At 39.8% G+C, this 20,463-nt stretch overlaps 1 protein-coding gene across 5 annotated transcripts in view; it reads right to left on the reverse strand.

Annotated features, from left to right (window-relative positions):
• The window catches only part of LOC129722961 (coiled-coil domain-containing protein AGAP005037-like), a 1,195,377-nt gene that overhangs the window by 1,093,136 nt on the left and 81,778 nt on the right, over positions 1-20,463 (reverse strand). For 4 of the 5 annotated variants that reach the window (XM_055676848.1, XM_055676847.1, XM_055676851.1 and 1 more), the window contains exon 2: positions 12,985-13,035. The exons of the other annotated variant lie outside the window; for it this stretch is intronic. In XM_055676848.1, the coding sequence (XP_055532823.1) occupies positions 12,985-13,035 (51 nt within the window). The remainder of the gene's footprint in view (positions 1-12,984; positions 13,036-20,463) is intronic. 5 annotated transcript variants of the gene reach the window in all.

Genomic DNA, 20,463 nt, shown 5'->3' on the forward strand with positions numbered 1-20,463 from the left:
ATTTAAAACTATACCTGCTTTAATCAATATATGTGGCCTCAACATAATTGAAATGTGGTATCGTACTATTTAAACGTTCCCGGTATCGCTTGTGATTAAATTGTTCGAAATTAAGAGTCATTCCTTTTATTTCGCTATTTCTTAAGCACTAACATTACGTCAAATTTCATATTTTATACTTCAATTACAACATCAATATTTTATAACCCAAAGAGTGAATATACCTTTATTGGATTGAAGCGTTCATGTAAATCTTGTTTCACAAATAATAAGTTTGAATAAGAAAGGCTGGGTCTGACCGCTAGGTTGGTTAATTGAGGTTTTTTTTTTTTGAGAATATTATATCGTTTCTCTATTGTGGATTCTTTTCATTTAGTTTCTGACAATCAACAGATTTATAATTGCCATAACACACAAGAAAAACATTACCACTACCTTCCGAGTCGGAACAATTCATTTAGATGATTAATTTTTAATTTTTCCTAGTTTTTTTTTTCAAAAAATAAATAATTTTTTTTCTAGAGTGTTTTTTTTTTTCGGAAAGATAAAATTACTATGTATCTACAACTTTGCCTAAGACGTCACTCCGATCAAACAAACAGTTTTGGCTCTAAAAATAGTTGTAATCATCAATACCTTCCTAAAATAGCATTTTTCAATAGCTTTTCGAAATGAATCGTGTTCCAAAAAATTAAAACAATAGCACAAAATGGCATATTTTCCCTATAGAAACATCTATGCAAAGTTTCAGTCAAATCAAAAATGACAATTTAAGGAAAATATTAAAACTGTGATATTTAATTTGTGGGTTGAACGGTAACTACTCGACTGTTTCATCTACTAACCGAGATTGTTTCAGTAATTTTCCTTGTTTAAAGCTGTCATTCTGGCCTAAAAGTTTTCTAATGCATCCAAGATACTTATGACAATGGCTCCGCCATCCTTTCGAATAGAAGTTAACTCATTGATTAACTTTTTATAAACGAAATTGGGCCTACCAAATCGTTCCTCTAGTCGTTTAATTATTTGAACCACATTTTTGCGACTCATCATCAATTGTTTAACGCATTTTTCATCGCTTCCATGCAGAACTGTCTGTAATCTATTTAGATTTTGGATATTACTAAACGCTCCTTTTTTTTCATTCTGTGCCGAACACGCATCAGTATCGGACGTGTTTGGTGATCGCTCCGATAGAATATAAAACAAAAGACGTGTGAACAAGTGTTGGCATTGTTTGCCTGGTCGAGTGAAATAAATCCGGGTTCAAGGTCGCGCCTTTGTGCAACTGTTTCGCATCGTGACTGCCAGCTGGTGCGTAAGCCGATTTGGCATTTGGAAAAGAGGAAAAAGAAGAAGCCATCAGTTGGCAGTTGAGTTGTATCGCTGTGTGGAGTGATCTCACATCTGGCTCGCTGCTGGTGGCTGTTTGGTGCTGCTGTAATGGTGCTGCTGGCTGTAACGGCTGCAACTTCGAACGATCGGACAACCAACCTTACTAGAAGGGAGAAGTAAAAAGGTACATGCTCTTGTCGGCGCTAGTGCGCTAGACATAGCGGGATGGATGTAGATCCCTAGCCTCCCGTGCCGCCATCCCCGAACCCCTCTGACCCTGACCCTTCTGTTACCCCCTCCCCTGTTCATTCTTCAGTCCCCCCTCGCCCCAGGCTTTACCCAGACGGAGCCCAGGGCAGCTATACTGTCTATTTTCGGCCGAAGGCGGGATCGAAATCGAAACAGTTGAACCTCTTGCAGATTTCTAAAGACCTGACGAAGGAGTACAAGGGCGTGACCGAAATTTCCAAGGTCCGGCCTAACAAGCTCCGTGTCGTGGTCAGTAACCTGGAAGAGGCCAACGATATAGCTTGCTCTGAGCTCCTCACACGCGAGTATCGCGTTTACATACCCGCACGAGACGTGGAGATCGACGGTGTCATAACCAATTCGAGTCTGTCCGTCGAGTCTGAAAAGTGCCAAAGGGTGCTTTGAGAACAAAACCTGTCCCTATGTAAAGGTGCTCGACTGCAAGCAATTGTGCTCAGCATCGATCATCGGTGGCAAAACAGTATACACTCCGTCAGACTCGTTTCGAGTTACGTTCGCCGGGTCAGCGCTACCAAGCCACGTCTCGATCCACCGGGTTCGTCTCCCTGTGCGATTGTGCCTCGCGTCATGAACTGCCTGAATTGTAAGCAGTTAGGCCACACCGCCGCCTACTGCTGCAATAAGGCACGTTGTGGCAAGTGTGGGGAGAATCATGCGGATGATTCCTGCAGTAAAAATGCTGAAAAATGCATTCACTGTGGGGAGAGTCAGCATGAGCTCTCGACATGTGCGGTGTACATGCAGCGCAGGGATAAAATAAAGCGGTCTCTCAAAGAGCGTTCAAAGCGTTCTTACGCTGAGATGCTGAAGAAGACCGTTACCACTTCTCCCATTACATCAAACCCTTTTGATCTGTTGTCCTCTGATGAAACCGATTCTGACGATTCACCATCGGGAACATCTTACGCCAATCCTGGGGAGTCTAGAAAGAGGAAAAATATTTCCTCTCCTAAACTTCCAAGAAAAGGTCCTAAGATTTCTCAAAGTGAAATGAAAGTAACAAACAAACCAAACAGTGCTGCGGAAAACCGAAGCAAACTCCTCCTGGGCTTGCAAATTTAAAGTCCCAGAAGGAGTTCCCAGCACTTCCAGGAACATCTAAAACCCCAGTTGTTCCTTTTGCACTCCCAGTTGATGAAACAAACTCTGGATTAGTGAAATTTTCTGACATTGTGGACTGGATTTTTGAAACTTTCAATGTACCCGATCCAATTAAAATTTTTCTTACAGCATTCCTCCCAACAGTTAGATCATTTTTGAAGCAGTTGACTGCCCAATGACCCCTCCTTGCAGCGATTGTATCCTTCGATGCCTAATTCAACTGCGTATATGAAGGATTCTATCTCTGTCTTACAGTGGAATTGTAGAAGTATTTTACCAAAAATAGATTCGTTTAAAGTTTTGATAAATAAAAACAAATGCGATGCATTTTCCCTTTGTGAAACTTGGCTTACCTCAAATATTGATCTCAACTTCCATGATTTTAATATTATTCGCCTTGATCGAGACACCCCATATGGAGGAGTACTTTTAGGGATTAAAAAGTGCTATTCTTTCTATCGTATTAACCTCCCCTCGATTCCAGGCATCGAAGTTGTAAAGAGCTTTGTATTGCCTAAATATATATTCCTCCCAGAGCACAGGCTGGGCAACGGCTGCTCTTTGATTTAATAGAACTTCTTCCCTCGCCACGTTTGATTTTGGGAGATTTCAACTCTCATGGCGTGGCTTAGGGTTCCCCTTACAACGATAACCGCTCCTCCTTAATCTATAACCTTTGCGATGACTTCGACATGACTATTTTAAACAACGGCGAAATGACACGTATCCCGAAACCTCCAGCGCGCCCAAGCGCTTATGTTCGACGTCGCTACGGTTGGGTTGCACATGGAAGGTAATCCTCGATCCTCACGGTAGCGACCATTTGCCTATTCTTATTTCAATTAATAACGGGTCAATTCGCATGCGACCAGTTGACATTCCGTATGACCTCACACGGAATGTCGATTGGAAGTTATACGAGGAAATGATTTCAAAAGCGGTCGATTCGATTCAACATCATCCACCACTTGAAGAATACAACCTCCTCGCGGGCTTGATTCTCGACGCCGCGTTGCAAGCCCAAACGAAGAAATATCCCGGCGTAACGATCAAAGAACGGCCTCCCATTCCGTGGTGGGACCAAGAGTGCTCCGATGTCTACACGCAAAGATCCGACGCGTTTTTGGCCTACCAGAAGGGAGATATACCTGGCGACTGTATACGGTATTCGGAGCTTGATACCAAGCTTAAAAGCTTGGCTAAAGCAAAGAAACGCGGATATTGGCGTCGGTTCGTGAACGAGACGTCGAGGGAGACATCGATGAGCACTTTTTGGAACACAGCCCGAAGAATGCGGAATCGCGTAACGGTCAACGAAAGCGAGGAGTCTTCAAGTAGGTGGATATTTGATTTCGCCAGGAAAGTATGTCCGGACTCTGTTCCAGAGTGAAATATTGTTCGCGATGCGTTTCCGGGCCACGACGCGATAGAATCACCTTTTACGATGGCAGAATTTTCAGTTGCCCTCCTGTCCTGTAACAATAACGCACCTGGGTTAGATAGAATCAAATTCAACTTTTTGAAGAATCTACCCGGCAATGCCAAGAGGCGCTTGTTGAACTTGTTCAATAAGTTCCTGGAGCAAAACATTGTACCGCAGGATTGGAGGCAAGTGAAGGTGATCGCCATCCAAAAACCAGGGAAACCAGCTTCTGATCACAACTCTTATAGGCCGATTGCAATGCTATCCTGTATCCGGAAATTGATGGAAAAAATGATACTCCGTCGTTTAGACCATTGGGTCGAATCAAATGGCCTACTATCGGATACTCAATTTGGCTTCCGCCGTGCCAAAGGGACGAATGATTGTCTTGCGCTGTTTTCAACAGATATTCAGCTGGCGTATGCTCGCAAAGAACAAATGGCATCTGCGTTCTTGGACATTAGGGGGCTTTTGATTACGTTTATTTTGACATTCTTTCGGGTAAACTTCACCGACAAGGATTTTCTACAATTTTAAACAATTTTTTGCACAATTTGTTGTCCGAAAAGCACATGCATTTTACGCACGGCGATTTGGCAACTTTTCGCATTAGCTACATGGGTCTTCCCCAGGGCTCATGTTTAAGCCCCCTTCTTTACAACTTTTATGTAAATGACATCGACGAATGTCTGGCAAATTCATGCACGATAAGACAACTTGCAGACGACAGTGTAATCTCTGTTACAGGAGCCAATGCTGCCGATTTGCAAGGACCATTGCAAGATACCTTGGACAATTTGTCTGCTTGGGCTTTACAGCTAGGTATCGAATTCTCTCCGGAGAAGACTGAGATAGTAGTTTTTTCTAGGAAGCATGAACCTGCTCAGCTTCAAACACAATTAATGGGTAAAACGATTTCTCAGGAGCGAATACAATATAGTTGTTTGCGTATCGCCTTAGGTTGCATGCAGTCGACCCATACGATGAGTTTGGAGGTCTTAGCTGGAGTACTACCATTGAAAAACCGCTTCTGGAGCCTGTTTTCTCGTATTCTTATCAAATGTGAGGTCTTGAACCGTCCCGTGATTGAAAATTTTGAAAGGTTAATCGAACTTAATTCTCAAACCCGTTTTATGACATTGTATTTCAATCACATGTCCCAAAATATTAACCCTTCTTCGAATATTCCAAATCGTGTCGACTTATCAAATACTTCTGATTCTACTGCGTTTTTCGATACATCCATGATAGAAGAAACTCGTGGAATCCCGGATCATTTACGCGTGCAGCAGATCCACAAATTTTTTTCCAATAAATATCGAAACAACAACTGCATCAATATGTTCTACACTGACGGATCACTTCTTGATGGGTCCACTGGCTTCGGTATTTTCAATAACAATTTAACCGTCTCCCATAAACTCGATAGTCCTGCTTCTGTTTACGTCGCAGAATTAGCTGCAATTCAGTACACCCTAGGGATTATCGAAAAAATGCCCAAGGACCATTATTTCATCTTTACGGACAGTCTCAGTTCCATTGAGGCTCTCCGATCGATGAAAGATGTTAAGCACTCTCCGTATTTTCTGGGGAAAATACGGGAACATCTGAGTGCTTTATCCGAAAAATCGTTTCAGATTACCTTAGCGTGGGACCCTGCTCGATACCGGGCAATGAGAAAGCGGACTCTTTGGCTAAGGTGGGCGCAACAAACGGTGATATTTATGAAAGACCAATTGCCTTTAATGAATTTTTCGCATTTGTACGTCAGAATACGATCATCAGTTGGCAAAATTCTTGGACCAGAGGGGAACTGGGAAGGTGGTTACATTCCATAATCCCCAATGTGTCGAAGAACCCGTGGTTCAAGGGGTTGGATGTAGGTCGGGATTTCATTTGCGTGATGTTCCGACTTATGTCCAATCACTATAGATTTGATACGCATCTCCGTCGTGTTGGGCTCGGGGAAAGTGGTATCTGTGCCTGTGGTGAGGGTTATCACGACATAAAGCATGTGGTTTGGTCATGCCCTGTACACCGTGACGCCAGGTCTAAATTAATAGCTTCCCTGCAGGCCGAAAGTAGGCAGCCGGCTGTTCCTGTTCGTGATGTCTTGGCGAGCCGTGACCTATCCTACATGTCCCTTATATACGTTTTCCTGAAATCCATCCACGCCCCAGTTTAATCCTATTCCCTTCCGCCTACATCCAACCAAACGACAAGAACACGTTAAGACCCCGGATCCGGAAACAGCAACTATACCCGCACGATACTCTCAGGTCCCGAGGGAGACAAACCAATATGCCAGTCCGTAATATCTTGGCCCAGCAGCGGAACATATTCAATATGCTGCTTACCTATGGCGATGGAAAACCATCAAACAACATATCAGTGCTTTTAATGCAAAACATTCTAGTTTTAAGTTAGATTTAGTTCCAGCTCGTAGTCGGCAGCGAGGATAAAAAATTTGCTTTTAGTTATTAAGATACTTTAGAAAGTAAGCTACCAGATATAAATGGCGCCGTTAAACATTAAATTGTATTTTTGCCGTGTCAAATAAATTATAGATGAAGAAAAAAAACGCTCCTTTTTTGGTGGTATCCTTGAAAATTTTATGAAATTTGGGCCATTCCTTGGCTTCTCCGTTGAATGTTAGAATTCCAACAGCGCTTGCCTTTTAAATATATATTCTAGTTTTCCAGTCATGCCTCATTTTCGTTGCTAGCACCCATACTAGAATTTCCTTTATCCTTCATCCGTCTTTCGTTTCAGATATTATAATCCTCTCTGGAGTTTCACAAAAATGTGCTGAGTTTGATTTTCCTTTTGAAAAGTCTAGAATTTTCAGTTTCAATCAAACCTGAGGTAGACTTCTCGGCGTTACATAGAGAAATTTTTCCTCGAGTATGAACCTGAATAAACTAGACATTTGGATGAGAAATATCAGATTTTTAGAGTGTGAGTCTATTTAGTGTGGTTTGCACTAACTTACTAAATTTTACGAAATTTACAGTTTATATACATTTTTTACAAGCTATGCCTACTTTTGTGGGAAAGAAAGAAAGAATCAAAAGGAAGAATAGAAAAAAGGAAAGCGACAATAATTTAAATCTGTTTAGCTATTGCTCTCCTTTACACGTGCCTACGCAACTTCATTTATCCCTTAAGTGAAAATCAATAAATAGTTCAAGTTTATCGACCATTGCGCCTGCGTAGACCTGGAATTCTATACCTGCCCTTTAGCCAGTGCGCGCGCCGGCACCCTGTTGCGGGATCCCTAATGATTTTACTTTTTCTTCGTCGCCTAAGTGGTCGTAAAAACAAAACGTAGACGATCGGCTCATGAATGAAACAAAAATGGGAAAATACCAAATGTAAGAATTGAATTATGTGGCCGTCGATAATGCGTCTGTAACAACCACTCAGCAATTATTTTTGTCATTTAAGAGTATGAGCATGTGCATAAGCATGATTGACCGCCCGCGGTTGCTACTCCGTTATTGCCAGATCAGATGTAATTGCACAGAAAACCAACGGGTGATGCTTGGGACTAACATTAATCCTCAATGTTTAAATACTGGTAACCTTAATCTTCACATTAGGCAATACCAGCGCCGGCCGCATCCGAATGCAGGTCAAAGAAGGAGTGTGTATAGGAATATGTTGACGTGATACTCGCTTTATTGGCAGCCGAGAACACCTCTACTTTCATGAGAAATCACTGGGATGTTGGAGGAAAGGATAAGGTTTGCAGCAGGTTTCGTTTTGGTAAACGACGCGCTGAGTTCGAGTACCGGGTGCATATTACCAAAAATCGCGCGTACGAGTTCATTATACCTTCTACGGAAATCACAACGCGATCCGAGCTCATTCTGTTTGATGATGTAACACCGCAAAAATAAAGCGCACGCGAGGATATCGGACTTATGACTCGATTAGGACAGACTCAAATATTCAGACTACACAATGTTACGAAAGCTACGAGAGTTTAGGCCACCTTAATGCCTCGTCACCCCTATCACTTCTTCGTGAAGAGACCCTTTTTATACCGAAAATTATAACACGGTTATAACCAACCTGTAGAGAATCGCATGAAAAGCCCAAGCAAAATGAAAGAAATTCAACAAAATGTATTGTCGTCATCTTTAAAAATAATTCTAGGAACTGAAAGTAGCTGGGACGAAAGCGTAAGAAACGAAAAAGTATTTGGAAACAATTATAATGTATTCCGGCACGATCAGAATTTGTCTACCAGTCAAAAAAAGTCAGGCGGTGGAGTCCTCATTGTCATTAATGCAGACTTTACTTCTGAAGAAATAATATCCGACAAATATAAAGAATTTGAACACGTATGACCAAAGCATTTATAGCTGGCGAAGAACATATCTTCTGTTCCGTGTACTTTCCACCGGAACATGCTCATAATCATTCGTATGAATTATTTTTCAAAACTCTAGAATCTATTATTTCTAACATGAAACCAGAAGTAAAACCAGCATGTCTCTAGTGACTACAACCAACGTAATGCGGACTTTATTGTAGACATTGAAAATGAATCTATCTTACCCCAGTCGTAGGCGAAAACGAAACACTGCATCTTTTTGGCAAATCCTCAGAACTCGGTCTATATCAAATCAATCATGTCAAAAACAAACAAAATGCTTTTTAGACCTATTATTCACAAACTGCACTGAAGACTTCTGTGTAGATGCATCATTGACTCTCATCTGGAAAAATGAAGCATGCCACACAGCAATTGAATATTCAATAGTAATGAATAACATTTCGTACCCTAGCGACTGCGAGTACGAGGATGTACCGGAATACCACAAAACTGACTTCAAACAAGTCAAACGCAGACTTCGCATAATAAATTGGCGTAGTGTAATTTGTAAAGAAGGAAATGTCAACGAAGAAGTACCATAATTTTATAATCAAATTATATCAGAAAATGTACCACAAAAAATAAGAAGACGAACGAACACCAACAAATATCCAGTGTGGTTTAATCCACAATTGGAAAACCTAAAAAATAGAAAACAAAAAGCACATAAAATATACAAAAAAGACAACAATAGCGAAAATCTTCAAAAATACCAAGAAATTTGCTGTCAACTTGACGCAGCCATAAAAATTGCACATAAAGAACATAATCGTAAAACCGAACATCAAATCAAGTCTTGCCCTAAGAACTTCTTCAATTACGTAAAAACCAAACTAAAAAGTAACAATTTTCCATCACAAATGCATCTTGACAGTAATGTAGAACAAACTAGTGATGAAATATGTAGTCATTTTGCCACTTTTTTTTTCAAGAAATATACACCACATATGAAGAAACAGATCGCGACCGCGAATACTTCTCGTATTTTCCTGAATTTTCGAATTCTTCATCTGTCAATCAAATATCTGAATTCGAAATTCAGAACGCACTTAAAAATTTAGACGCTACGAAAGGTCCTGGACCTGACAGAATAGCTACAATTTTTCTCAAAAACTTGGCAGAAGAACTACATATCTACACCATTACAACACCTTTTTGATATGTCCCTGAAGAATGGAATTTTCCCAGAACTCTGGAAAACTTCATATTTAGTGCCAGTTTTTAAATCTGGCGCTAAATCTGACATTCGTAATTATCGTGGAATTGCCATTATTTCAAGCATTCCAAAATTATTTGAATCAATAATTAATGAAAAAATCTTTCAGCAAGTAAAACACCAAATTACAACTCAAAACACGGGTTTTACAAAGGCCGATCAACTACTACAAATCTTTTGGAATTCATAACTTTCACTTTGACTGTAACGGACAACGGCAACCACGTTGAAGCTCTTTATACGGACTTTAGCAAGGCATTTGACAGAATCGACATACCTTTATTGCTCTTCAAGCTCGAAAAATACGGAACTGAAACAAAATTTTTGAAACGGCTGCAGTCATACCTAACAAAACGTACACGAATAGTCAGCTTCCTTTTCAAACCCAATAGAAGTAACTTCTGGGGTTCCTCAAGGTTTTCACCTGGGCCCTCCTCTTTTTATATTATACGTAAATGACATTTTCTTTCTTCTTAAGTCAATACATGTGCTTGTATATGCTGACGACATAAGGCTCTTTATTGAAATAACCAATGCAGAAGACTTCGAAATATTCCAGAATGAAATTATTGTATTCTACACTTGGTGCAACAAAAGTCTATTACAACTCAACATTAAAAAATGTAATTCAATAGCCTTCAACAGAAAAACAGTAACACCACCTACAAACATTTTCTTAGGAAATCAACGAGTAGAAAAATGCAAAATCGTAAGGGACCTAGGCGTAGTCTTAGACTCCATAATTTTCAAGACCCATATACATTCAAACTATTATATATTACATACGTCCGACCAATTCTGGAATATTGTAGCATTGTATGCAAACCATATATTGTCACACATGAAGAACGCATTGAATCTGTCCAAAAACACTCATGAAACGTTTCGACGCGAAGTCTCTAGATATTCGGTAACCCGGACATCTGGCTTTGAGCTTAACAGGTCGACTAACGACGTTTCATGTATACTGTTCGTCTGTTCCTAAAAGCGATTTCCTCATTTGAGACCGGTTTGAAGCAGAAATATACAATAGAGTGTTATTAGGGTCACGCACAAGTGTGTATGGTATATCCTAGTGAAACGCAAAATATTATACTGCACTATGTGGACAATTTAAACTTACATATCATAGAGTTGGGTTACTAAATTTCGAAAACATTTATATGATCAAAACTCTCCGGGGCAAGCACTCTCCGTATTTCCTGGGGAAAATACGGGAACATCTGAGTGCTTTATCCGAAAAATCTTCTCAGATTACCTTAGTGTGGGTACCTTCTCACTGCTCGATACTGGGCAATGAGAAAGCGGACTGTTTGGCTAAGGTGGGCGCAACAAACGGTGAAATTTATGAAAGACCAATTGCTTTTAATGAATTTTTTGCATTTGTACGTCAGAATACGATCATCAGTTGGCAAAATTCTTGAACCAGAGGGGAACTGGGAAGGTGGTTACATTCAATTATACCCAAGGTATCGACGAATCCGTCGTTCAAGGGGTTGGATGTAGATCGAGATTTCATTTGCGTGATGTATCGGCTTATGTCCAACCACTATAGATTTGATGCGCATCTCCGTCGTATTAAGCTCGGGGAAAGTGGTATCTGTGCCTGTGGTGAAGGTTATCACGACATAGAGCACGTTGTTTGGTAATGCCCTGTCCACCGTGACGCCAGGTCTAAATTAGTAGCTTCCCTTGAGGCCGGAAGTAGACGGCCAGCTGTACCTGTTCGTGATGTCTTGGCGAGCCGTGACATACCCTACATGACCCTTATATACGTTTTCCTAATATCCATCCATGCCCCAGTCTAGTACCGTTCCCCTCCATCTACACCCAACAAAACGACAAGAACACGTTTGAACCTTAAGCACAGATTTTGGAATCAGCAACTGCACCCCACTCGAATTCGCCACGACCTGAGAACCCGAGGCCTTCAGTGATATCTTGGCTCAGCGGCACATACCATATGGCCACTTGAACACTAGCGAACAACAACAACGAACCATAACCAGCAACTAGACCCCGCACAATACCTTCAGGACCCGAGGATTACAAGCCCCTGCCCCAGCTCATGACATCGGTCATTCGAAAAGCATCAGACGACCATTCAACAACAAAACACTGATTGAAAAATTTATGCTAGTTTTAAGTTAGAGTTAATTTCAGCTCGTAGTCGGCAGCGAGGATAAAAAATTTGCTTTTAGTTTTTAAGTCACCAGATATAATTGGCGCCGTTAAACATTAAATTGTATTTGTGCCGTGTCAAATAAATGATATATGAGGAAAAAAAAACTCTCCGGACCGGAGATGCGTTTACACCGAAGCATGCACGACCGCTCAATCCACGCCTACCGACGGAGACGCTCGGGAGCACGATATTTCCGCCGATTCTTTATTAGTTGTCGATGCGACTGTTGCCTATCAAATAGTAAAATTGGCAAAGTTTCATGCCTCCAAAGCTCCAATAATTTCAAAAATGCAGATATGCATATTGACCAAAATATATATATCTTAAATTTGTTGACAAAATGCCAAACTAGTCATAATTGGAATATAGTATACAAAAATTTCTGCTCAAAAGCTAGGAAAATCTCAAAAATTGCATCATAACATTTCGGCTCCGACTATCATCAATGCACCATACTCCAAATTTCACAAACCACACTCTCTAGGTGAAAACATCTCTTTCTAATAAAACCCTGCATAGAGCTTGATCGAGCACAATCGTACAACGACGAGTTTAAATAATGTTACGCGTTATGTTGGCTCATTACTAAGTTTAGCGATAAGTACCTTTATTGTTAAACACCGCGACATGCGTAAAAGCATAAGTAATGTCGAACTCGCCTCCGCGGCACATTCACACCCGGACTACACTTTTGTCCTGTACTGTTTTTTTTCACTTTCCGGACAACATTTTTTCTGTATCCAACTAAACACTCTATCCCGGACTACATCCGAAAGAGACAGGGTGTAGTCTAAAAACACTAATAACAAAAACAAAAGCTCTCAAATGCCGTACGAAAAATATGACAGCTGAGTGTAGTGTCGTTTTCGAGTTATAAAGTGTAGTCCGGGACGGTGTAGCACGGCCGCAAAAACGAACAATAAAACGCGATTACCACGGACGTTATAAATGAAGCGTCTACACACGTCGCCAGCGATGCCAGCTTCCTCTCTCTCCAATTATTTTTGTTATTTAAACTCGTTATTTATTTATTGACTTTGTAATGATACTAAAATTATGTGAAATCTTACCTAGATCATTTTGTTGACTACGATTAGTTTTTTCATGTTGCCATTCATCATCTGTAAATAGAGTATAGTTTGTTAATTACTCTTAAACGAACATTTTCAGTTATATACCTTCATGACAAATTTTTTCTCATTAATATTGTTAACAGAAGCTAGCTTGTGCTAGATATAGCTTTTTATTTGAATCAATGAACCAGACCCATTTAACAATAATAGTTAAAAAAAATTTTTTAGGGTAGGGGAACTGGGGGCAAGATGCCCATGTTAAGAAGAACCTCACTTTATGCACTCGTCAATGCAAAATGTTATTCGAGAAACACACTAACTTAAAGTTTGAACAGTTTCTTACCGAACAGATTTGTCCTGCAGTATAAAAACCAATAAAACAGGTTGAAATCGTGAAATTCAAAAAGGTTATCGAAATCTTATTCTCAGATTCGGTCGGGGTAAAATGCTCATATGTGTGTACAAACGCACCACAACAAGGGGTCGAAACGCACCACAACAAATGGGTAAAATGCGCTGCCTGTTTCATAGCAACGCACAACCAGCATGACCCGAAATAGCAGAGATAGTCTCTTTTCGATCATGCCCGTCGCAGGTCGGTGTTTTAAATAGAAAAATCAGAACTCACATGCTTAATGTGGGTCCCCGTTGCTCTATGGTTAGCGATGTCGGTCGGCTAGCTCTCCCACACGGTTGTGATATCGGGTTCGATTCCCGAGCGAGTCGAGGATCTTTTTGAGCTGGAAATTTTCTCGACTCAGCACTGGGGCACGGTGTATCGTTGTACTTATCCTACACATGCAAAATGTGCCAAAAAACAATATCGATAACGAATTCTCTCAACTAATCTAGTTGATCGCGACCGCTATTAGCCCCAAGGCTAAGCGTGCGATATTGTTATTGCTAATGACCCCTTACGTAACTCTTGGATGGTTCCCAAATTTTATGGAACCGGTCGAATTTAAAGTTCTTTTAAGATAACTATTAACTCCTCAATTTCTTGTAAGCGTATAAGCAATGTGAAAAACAGACCAAATGAACCGAAAATTTATATATATTTGTAGATTCAAAAATAAACAACATAAGAATATTTAAACATTTAAACAACATATATAAACATTCAGTATTTATTTTGAGTTATTTCTGGTTTAACTTTAAAAACACATGTCGCAAGTAATTGAAAATGGGTTGGTGGCGCACTCAGAGTGAAACCACGTTTTACATTGGACACACATCATCCAGCCTTCTCCATCTTTAGACAAACTGAATACAATTCCGCAGGATGAGCATAGAATTCATTTTTTATATTTGCTGCAGATTTACGCTTCCGGCCTTCACGAACCGTATTAGTCTTTTTTATGTTATTAATTTCCTTCGCAGCACTGTCCTTCAACAGTTTTTTGCGGTACGGTGATGATGTCAATTCTTCACTTTGTTCCGATTTAGGCGTTCGGCGCCTTATCATGTTCTTCTTCGGTACTGGTACTTTTATGGCAGGTGGCTTGTCGAATCCCTTCAACTCACCTTCAGTTGGAACCCGATTATAATCCCAACGCCTCGACTCTTCCTCGTTAGAATGTTGATTCTCGTTCGCTGTAACCGGTGTAAGTGAGATCTGGAATCTGGATGAGTTTTTTTCGATATTTTCATTATTTGCAACCAAGGAGTAGACAACTATGTTTCCGTTCTTGTCAATACTGTAATTAACTGTTGGGTCTAGAACAAGCAGATCTGTGTCAAAATTAAACGCTTCTTGCTCAGCTGCAGTAGGCACGCTATTATAATTCGAGCAGGGTGTTTCCAATGTGATTTTTTTTCCTGCGGCACAGAGAGAACGACATGCTCACCAGGGTTTGTTTCGGTACTCTGGTCTTCAGAAATTATTGTTTGTGCAACTATATCTCTATTATCATCTATTATGTAGTAAACATTTGGATCGACACAGAGAAACTCCGACAGGTCAATCGGTTGATCAGTGCTTTCAACGTTGGCATAATCTGTTTTGCAGAAAAAAAAGTTTTAGTGTAAAACAAGTTCATGTTAAAACATACAAATAACATATTCAAATTACTTTTAAATGGCTCATAGACGGTTTGACTCAAAGGTTGCGTAAAATCTTCGGAATTCACATAGCCATCGAGTTTCTGTGCATCAATGGTTAAATCAATGGATGGTCGACGTCGTTGGAGGGATCTGAATTGAGAAAGTCATTGGCTTATTATATTACGTTTGGATGTCTTATTGATGAATTAATTTACTGTTACTTACTTCCCGATGTCTTATCAATGCTTTGGTCGATTGGTTCTGTAAAATGCATAGAGCCATCGAAGTCTTGTGCATCAACGTTCAGGTCATTGTAATTGCCTGGATGGTTATCTACGACGTCGTTGAAAGGATTTGCAATCAGGAAATCAGAAGCTTCATAATCCTTAGCTGTAAAAATGTGCCGATTATAAGGGCTTATGCCGGTGGCTTGGAAACCGTTTTTGGCTGTTGAAATCAACGCGCTAGCGGAGTATGCACTATTTATTAATGCGGCAACATTAAAAATTGTGACCGTTTTTCCTATGTTTTCCTTTTGGAACTCGAGGGCTTTATTATAGCTCGACTTAAGTGGACTCATGAATGCCACGTCTATGCGAAGTGTGAGGCGGTATGTAAAGGATCCGAACGTGCTCCTTTTCCGCCTTCTCAAGCACTTCCACATTCTTAGTATGGCTAGAATGTCCATCGAGGATTAAATGTACCGAAGATTTTTCCGTCGGTTTCGTTTTTGCAACAAAATGGTCAAACCACGTTGAGAACGTGTGTGTTGTGCTCCAAACACTCTCGTTACATGCAAATATCGATCCTTCAGGTGCGCCCACCTTCAAAGCCTCATTCATTCGTTTTCGCGGAAAAATTCTCATCGGAGGAATATACTCTCCTGTAGCGGACATGGCCATTACGGCTGTAGTATTTATTCCTCGCTCTGCAGAAACTGCTCCTGCTACTTGCCGTGCACCTTTCTTTGCCAAAACTTTGCATTTATTTGTTAGAACCTATGAAAACGAAATAAGTTCTAACACTATCTGCCACCCAAATTCTTAATAATTAACTAGATACTCACGGTACTGAAACCAGTCTCATCCGCGTTCCATCTCCAATTCAGGGGGAACTGATCGCTTCCATTAATCTCCTGGAGTAGATCGAAAAAGCGATCAACACTGGATCGATTGAATACCTTCAATCGAGCAAGAGATGTTGGCTCTGGAGATCTAAGGGAAATTTCCGGATGTCTCTTCAGAAACCCCACCAGCCAATTAAGCCCCGCGAGTTCTTTCTTCCGGAAAAAGGGATGATTTTTTTTTCCGCTAGTTGAAATGCTAAGCTTCGCAGTTCCTCTCGTGTCACTACCAGGCCGTGAATATTCATTTTCATAATATGTTCAACTAATTCGTCTTCCTGAACAGTATTGAACACAGGAGAAATACTTCCGAGTGTTGAAAAAGTTGGGAAACGTACACTTTCAAAGCAGTCGTTGCTAAGATACCGCGTCAAAGTTCTCCTAGGAATTTTGTAGGCTTTTGAAGCTTGCCTCTTCGACAGCCCCGTTCGCACCGCCTTCATGGCTGCCGCAAGTGCAGCCTCCGTCCAAATCCGCCAGTCGGTTTTCCTCACGTACTTACGTGGCTTTGAAGCTGGTTTTTCAGGAGCAAAGCACAACTAAACTAACATTGCGTATTGAACTGCGAACGTTTTGACAATTGTGATGCGCGTGTTACCTTTGAACGAATGTATTGCTGCACCCAGAGCTACTAGATCAGCAACTGTTTTTATCAGTATAAACGTTTTGTTTAGTAAAATGGGGCGCATTTTGACCCGCCTCGAGTAGTTTGATATAAATCGTTCTAATTATTAAAAAATTAATTAGATCAAGTAATTTTGCGTTGGCTACTGAACACCAAGACTTTGTTTCATAAGAAGAGTAATTTACAGATACGTAATAATGTTAACTGGTAGCGTAATGTCTCATGGAAAGAATTGTCAAAATTGTAAGAAATAGGCCTCAAAATAAAATTTCGAATTTTCATTGGATTTATATAACATAGAATGTTTATATCATCCACACGTGTCAAAAATGAGATATAGAAGCGATTGGCACCTGAATTATTGTTAAAAAATGCATATTTTTCTTATTATCACAGTGGGGCATTTTGCCCCGACTGGGTATTTTATCCACAGTTCCCCTATTACTGCTGAAGTTTTCTCATACCGTATAGTGTGTAGTGTAGCCCGTATTTTATTATACCAGTATCACTCTCGCATTTCTTATATGGAGTAATCACTCCTATATTCATCTCAGTACCTATATTCATCTCATCACGCCTTTTTGATCAATTTATCGTCAAATTTTATCATATTTTCAACGTAAAAATTTCAACCACTTTACAAAATCGAGAAGCAAATAGATTTACTTTCAAAATTTGTAAATTGGACAAATGAGAGAAATAAGATGAATATAGGTGAACCTAGCTGTTGTGATGAATAATGGAGCGATTACCCTATTACTGAAAAACGTAAAGGCAACACCCTCTCGTGATGAAAAATATAACACTTGGCGCTGTTGTAAAGATAATGATGATGGATTGCAAGCATCCTTTTACCCTCCAAGATTTTATTTGTAGTGAGCTTTCAAAGATCATTGGAACAAGATATGTGACATCCAGCTTCTGCATACATTTTGGACACGACCACCTTAACGACGTTTAGTGCTGCCATCTTATGACTTAAGTGCGCATAAAACTGTGAATATAAGCAAAAACACCATATCAAGAAGACTGGGAAATTGAGCAACACTTTTGGCAGCGCAGTTTTTCGAATAAAGGTAGAACTGACGCATGCTAGTATGTGTGCTATCGATGCGAGTGCAATCCTAATGCACAGGCAGGACTATCACATACGCACACAATGTCTTCACAAGCTTCCAACTTTAATAGATAGCGTGCGCTGTTTGATTTGACGCTTGTAACTTGTATGGGATTAATGCAGAGATGCCAGTCTTCTTGATATGATGTTTTTGTTAATAGCAAGCTCAGGTTATCGTAAATAGTCCGCCAGATGAAAATAAAAATTAAAAGACAGCACCATAGAAGTATATTGAAAGTTGGAGCACCTCACAAGGATATTGAAAAAAATGCATTCATATCATGACCTTGTCGTCATCGTCAAATTAACAGTGAACAACTTAGTGCAAATTTCGATCACACGCAGCGACATTCGTGTCCTCTGCATACTACAAGAGTCACGTATCCTGCTCTAGTCATCTTTTGAGTTATCACGTATCCGCGTAATTGGAAAATTTAAATATATAGGAGCAAGATCTTGGAAGATGGGACTCTCAAGAAACTGGAGACAAGCTGCTACGGACCGATGACGTTGGCGTAACATTGTAACGCAGGTGAAATACTGAGGAATATTTTACCAAGAAAGTAAGTAAATACATAGGTTTTTTCACAGACAAACCGACGTGCCGCTCGATGACGATTTCATCGTCCAGAAAAATTATAAAATCTTTTTAGTAGGCAGTAATATCACCGGTGTCGCTACAAGCAATCGTACACACTCATGAGCAAAGACAAAAACCGTCAGTTATACCGTTGATGTCGCTATAGGCTAGGGTAAAAGACGTTTTATGAAAATTAGTTAGGGGGCAGTAAGCAGGGGCGTATTAACGCGAAGACGAAGCAGGCGGTCGCCTGCTCATCAAACATCGGAAGGCGCCAATGAGTGGACAAAATATTCAAAAAAATAAAAATCGAATTATAATAATGATTTGAATATTCCGTAGTTTTTTGCCTTTCTCCTAGAAAGGTATAGCAATCACTTGCAAAACCGAAAGTATAAAAGTGCTCCAAAGGGCCGAATAGCATATATCACTCGACTCAGCTCGACGAGCTGAGTATTTTCTGTATGTGTGTGTGTGTGTAAGTGCAGATTTTTATTCTCACTCACTTTTTTCAGAGATGGCTGGACCGATTTTCATGAAATTAATTGCAAATGAAAGGTCTTGTTGTCCCATAAGACCCTATTGAATTTTATTGTAATCGAATTTTTGGTTTAGAGGTTATGTATCAAAATGTAAAAATCATGAAACATCATGATTTGAACAAAATCGGTTCTAAATGAACGGGCTACCTGAAATACTCTTAACTTTTGAATTTTATAAGAATTGAACATGTAGTTCAAAAGTAATGAAAAGAAACGTGTTCTGGAGACTGTTTAATCTCACTCATGTTTCTCAGAGATGGCTGGACCGATTTTCATAATATCAGTGTCATATTGAAGGTCTAGTTGCCCCATAAGACCCTATTGATTTGTTTTGCAATCGGACCATTACTTTGCCTGTTATGTTTAAAAGCTGGATTTCACAGCTCCGAATAGGAACATATCTCGAAGACTACTTGGACGCACTCACTTTGCTCAGAGATGGCTGATCCGATTTCCACAAAATTAGTGTCAAATAATAAGTCTAGCTGTCTCATAATACCCTATTGAAATTTCTTGTAATCGAACTGTAGCTTCGTCAGTAATGTACCGAAATCTGAAAATCTCGAAACTTTATTATCTCAGAAACTACACTGGCGATTTGATCAATATTATTATCAGATGAGCGGGCTAGTTAAGGGTTAACTGATGAATTATGATTGAACACGTGGTTTCAAAGTTTGGCTGCCCTATACGTTCCCATTTCATTTGATTATAATCGAACTTAAGCAACCGTTATGTATTAAATGTTAATAAAACAACGAAAGTCTATTATCTCAAAGATTACATGACTTATTTGAACATAACTAGTGTCATACGAACGAGTCATCTCTCAAACGTACAAATAACAAACTTCGTAACAATTTGATATGCGGCTTAAAAGTTATGAAAAAAAAAAACTAAATTAATCCACCTAGCGGTAAGACCCAGCGTTTCTCGTTCAAACTTTTATTTGTAAAAATAGATTTATATGAACGCTTCAATCCAATAAATGTATATTCACTTTTTAGGTTCTAAAATATAGATGTTGTAGTCTATACATATAAAAATGCAGTCTGGTCTGTCTGTTTGATCCGAACCGATCGACGTGAAAATTTGTATGTAGGGGTTTTTGGTGCCGATAAAGGTTCCTATGTAGTTTTAGACCCCTCCCTCTTTTGGAAGGGAGAAGTCCATTACAAATGACACATAAATTTCTACACAACTCAAGAACAAATCAAGCGAATGAAACCGAATTTGGCATGTGGATGTTTTATAGGGTAACAAATATGTCTATAATAGTTGGACGCCCCTTTCTTTTCTGGAAGGGAGGGGTTCCATACAAATGAAACACAAATTTCTGCACATCTCAAGAACTAATCAACTAAAAGGAACCAAATTTGGCAGGTAACTGTTTTTAGTGGTAAAAATATGCCCATAATGTTTCGACACCCCTCCTTCTTTTGGTAG

Source organism: Wyeomyia smithii, chromosome 2, assembly GCF_029784165.1.
Source record: "Wyeomyia smithii strain HCP4-BCI-WySm-NY-G18 chromosome 2, ASM2978416v1, whole genome shotgun sequence".
Lineage (NCBI taxonomy): Eukaryota > Metazoa > Arthropoda > Insecta > Diptera > Culicidae > Wyeomyia > Wyeomyia smithii.